At 41.7% G+C, this 4,533-nt stretch overlaps 1 protein-coding gene across 1 annotated transcript; it reads left to right on the forward strand.

Moving 5' to 3' along the window:
- The first annotated feature begins 225 nt into the window (after nucleotides 1–225).
- LOC113167299 (ubiquitin-conjugating enzyme E2 variant 1-like) lies at nucleotides 226–3,565 on the forward strand. The gene is made up of 4 exons (XM_026367801.1): nucleotides 226–271; nucleotides 1,280–1,428; nucleotides 1,935–2,060; nucleotides 2,956–3,565. Exons 1-4 carry the CDS (start codon nucleotides 250–252, stop codon nucleotides 3,103–3,105), a joined length of 447 nt encoding a protein of 148 aa, XP_026223586.1. The 5' UTR covers nucleotides 226–249; the 3' UTR covers nucleotides 3,106–3,565.
- The last annotated feature ends 968 nt before the right edge of the window (nucleotides 3,566–4,533 follow it).

Below are 4,533 nucleotides of genomic sequence, written 5' to 3' on the forward strand. Positions count from 1 at the left end.
TATTTTCTGGGCATCAATAAAACTGAGGCTGAGGGAGACAAGCTACAGATAAAACATGCGGATAGAAACGTAACTCGTAACTGTTGGTTGTGGCATTTGTTTACGATTAAAAATAGAAATAACATCAGCTGTTAACTACCAGCTTCAACTTATCCACAGAGGATGCGAGACTTTGCGTGTCGCGCACGTGCACGCACCGCTGGCTCCAAAAGCAAAAGTACGTGCGCGCTCCCGCTGTGTAGCGACAAGATGGCGGTCGCCGCCGGATCAGGTAAATGTACGAGAGAAGTAAATCACTGTCAGACGCTGTCCGTAAATAATCGGCTCCGTGAATTTTCGCGATGCAGCTATCACCTTTCATAACGATGTTGATTATTTATTGACGCAGCTGCTTGATGGAAAGGACACGCTAACGCAGAGCTGGAGCCCTCTGAATGAATAGGAAGCGATGCTATTAGCTAAGCTCTCAATGCAAGTTAGATGAAAGGGCGAGATGAGCACCGATGTTTGTAGCCGTTTTTATGGGATAAATTTATTACCAGCCATCGACATGTTAAAGAAGCGTGACTTCCTGGCTTTAATTTAATAATGGAATAGGTGTTAAGCGGGTTGAGCGCTGACGCTAGTGCAGCACAGCACCGACGTCCGGGAAATGTTCGCTGTTTGCGTTATGAATTTGTTCAACGCTACTTGACCGTGAAAACGCGTCTGTGACAAACCGCGTCGATGGCATCAAACGACACAGATAAACGCAGGTGCAGCAAAATTCAGCCTTCGTGCATGGTTAACGTAGGACTGTTTAATATCAACTATGACTGTAGGTTTCCTGTGATTTGACTTCCAGCTCATCAAGGAAACATGTCTGTGTCGAGTGCGGTGAAGACACTCGAGATGCCGGTAAACTGAGCTTAATCGCTGCAACAGCTGGCAGTGTCACAGTTTGTGTGTGCATGGATCAGTTCACAGTGCAGCACCACTGCAGAGGCCAAATGATGCAGCATCGTCGAAGCCAGACGCCAACTTTCAGTCATAGGGCACGAATACCATCTTTTATTAACACACACCAAATGAAAGCTGCTCAACTAAGGCGTTCCTTATTTTCCTGTCACAGTTTGTGTGTCTGAGTCACGCCACCGCCAGATCATGGCTCTATAAGTGCAAGTCATTGCCCTGGCAGCTGTTGCAAATGGACAGTTTGATGAGCTTAGCCGCTTGTGGTGTTGGAAATGTGCATGTGTGAGCATAACATTGCTGCTGTGATGTTTTCCTCCACAAACAGGCGTTAAAGTTCCTCGCAATTTCCGGCTCCTGGAAGAGCTGGAGGAAGGCCAGAAAGGTGTTGGAGATGGAACAGTGAGCTGGGGTCTGGAGGATGACGAGGACATGACCTTAACACGATGGAGAGGCGTGATCCTTGGCCCTCCTAGGGTGAGCATTTCCAGGGTAACAGATAGGCATGTCACTCAGAGGTCTCTCATGCGAGCTGTGCATGTGTGTGTGTTTTGTGTGTGTACCAGTGAGGATGTGTGTGTGGTGAAAAGGAAGACACAGATGCTTCCTCGTATGCTTCTTTGAATGAGTTGATCAGCTAAGTAAGCCAAGTCCAAGGCAAGTGCGAAGTGAAAGCGTGTAAACACCTAAGTGCAAAAAAAAAAAAAAACCCACATACATAGCATCACAAAAGCAAAAGGTAGCACCGCAAAAAGCACAGGCCCAAGTAGTGTGCCCTTTTTCCGGAGCACTGAGGAGATGGAAGTATGTCCGAATACTACTATTGCTACTATTAAGTCAGCCAGCTCAGCCAATTCCCTTTCTCTGAGTTGAAACCAGCAAATATATTTTCTAAGAATATAGTTCCATCTTTAACACTGATAACCTGGAGTCATGAATTGTGTGCTGTTTGTTGATGTCTCGCTACCTGTTTCTGTCCACAGACGAGCTATGAAAACAGGATGTACAATCTGAAGGTTGAATGTGGGCCAGGGTACCCAGAGTCACCTCCGTTTGTCAGATTTGTGACCAAGATAAACTTGAATGGCGTGCACAACTCCAACGGTGTGGTATGTAAATCTTCTAAAACAGTTGTTGTTACTTTGGCTTGATCGCTCAAATGTGTATGCCTCAGCTGTCAGCTGTGCTCTTCAAATGCATGGTAATGTTCTTGATCCTGTTCCTGTTACACTGAAATACATTTGGGCAAACAAAAGCATTTGGCCTCTAGTTTACAAGTTGCTTACGCTGAAGAAGCACCATGTTTTTTTGGAGGATGTGCATGCAGAACAAAGCAGGCTAACACAATAGTGGCATTTTATTAAAAAGAAATTAGCATGCTCTATGAACTAGTAAATGCAGATGAGCTTAAACCCTCTCACATCTAATAGACCATCATATATTACATCTTGTGGGACAAGAGGATAGTCTATTTTATTTGTATTTGTGATATCTTCTGTGCTAGCAGTGTAGTGCACAGCTGATTGATGATTACCTAAAATTTGCTCATGTGGCCACTTTTCCTAACTTGGATACAGACTAAGAAACTGTAAGTGAGTCACATGCATGAAATGCTCTTAGATTGGATCCAATCAAACATTTCCTTTTCTCAATTTAGAAACATAGAAAACGTTCATAGTTAACATGATGACATGTTGTTTTCCGTAGTAGTTGTTTGATTGTATGAAAAAAAGGCACCAACATAGAGTGGAATTTAAATCATTACTTAAATATTCAATAATATAATATTAAATTAAGTTTCAGTGCATTTAAAACTTGTGTTCACACAAACAAAACTAGCCTGAAAACGGATCTGAACATACAGAAAGTCACCTTTAATCTCACAAAGCTGCAAAGTGTCAGCTTTCTAACTTCTAAGTTCCTTTTGTGTCTGGGGGAAAGACAACGTACGTGCCAGGTTAAATGGGTTAAATACATAGTGTTCTCGTGTTCTCTGTCCTGCAGGTGGACATGCATGCAGTGACTGCGCTGGCCAAGTGGCAGAACTCCTACAGCATCCGGATGGTGTTGCAGGAACTGCGACGGCTCATGACGTGCAAGGAAAACATGAAGCTTCCTCAGCCACCTGAGGGCCAGATCTACACCAACTGCTAATTTTGCCTCCATCTCCTTTTCTCCATTTTTTTTTTTACCCTCAAATTCCTGTGTTTTGCTTTCATCCCTTTCTCCCCATTCTCCGCCATGTGACATTCCATCTCCTGCCACCACCTTGGTCGAGCGTACACACACACACACACACACACACACACACACACACACACACACACACACACACACAAACACACACAAACACAAACACACAGACACACCTGTATACACACTGACACGCACACACACACACACACACACACACATATATATATATATATCGAGCAGTCATGAAAGTCATTCCAGGCCTCAGCCCCCTCTCTCTCCCATCACTGGAGCTCTGGGTGGAGTCCCTGTCCACACCAGAAATGATCATTCGAATACTGTACATCTTACTAATCTTTTTTTATTATTATTTGTTAAAAATGCAGATTGTACAATAACATAAATAATCTTATTGAGTGTACCTCTTTGTGTGTCGCCTTTTTGTAACACTGAAAAAAGCTGATTAGCATAATTTCACACAAACAGGTTCATTATAAGATCATCTTCTTTCAATATACCTACAACATATAAAACCCCATATACTCAAAACAGTAGCATAGTCTGTAAATCCACTGTGGGTCTGCAGAAGCTGCAGTCAAACCATGGTTGAAAGTAGAAGTGAATCAGCTACCTCTTTTGGTCCTGTCTAACGTGGCAGCAGCTGACTTGCACTGTATTGACCCCAACAAATTCAGAAGAAGTGTCATGCAAGTAGTTTCTAAAAGCTGCTTAAAGGAACAATTCGACATTTCTTGCAAATACACTAATTTATAGTGTTGCTGAGTTAATATTTTTCCTGTTGCTGCTAGTATATGGTGCCCTCTCGTGTTGTTTTACAGCTATAAACTACACTTTTTTTAATTGATCAACGGAAAAAAAAGAGAAAGAAATGAAACCTGCAGCATGAACATCAGTGCAACTAGAACACATCACAGTAATGACATTCAACAGTTAGTAAAACAGTCTGTTTGACAAATGGAACTCCAGTAGTGACTCTGCTTTTAGATCTGTTTTTGTTTTCTAGTAACTGCTGAAGGGAATATCGAGCTCTTCAGCTGATACGTGTCACATTTTTTTTGTTTGGTTTTGAGACAGCATTATACACTTACAGTGGCTTCTTCAGACATGCTGTAAAGATGTGGGCTGCAGAACAAGATCATTTAGCAGATTGCATTATTTTTTGCAGTATATTTTCAGTTTCTCAATTTAATGCATATTTACTGTAAATAAATATAAACATAAAATGTGCTAAATTATTACAATTATTAATAACATACATTCTGCATTTCATTATTGAAATTGCACCTTGACTTTAGCTGACAAATGATTATTTTTCATATTTGTACCCTTTGCACATGTTCATGTTATAAAACCCATATGCAAAATAAT

This window comes from Anabas testudineus, chromosome 7 (genome assembly GCF_900324465.2).
Source record: "Anabas testudineus chromosome 7, fAnaTes1.2, whole genome shotgun sequence".
NCBI lineage: Eukaryota > Metazoa > Chordata > Actinopteri > Anabantiformes > Anabantidae > Anabas > Anabas testudineus.

Bases quoted from the DNA above. Each gene is read 5' to 3' on its own strand.
- LOC113167299 (XM_026367801.1), top strand. From the start codon at position 250: ATGGCGGTCGCCGCCGGATCAG. The intron at 1,429-1,934 runs GTGAGCATTTCC...TTCTGTCCACAG, and splicing joins TGATCCTTGGCCCTCCTAGG to ACGAGCTATGAAAACAGGAT. The intron at 2,061-2,955 runs GTATGTAAATCT...TCTGTCCTGCAG, and splicing joins TGCACAACTCCAACGGTGTG to GTGGACATGCATGCAGTGAC.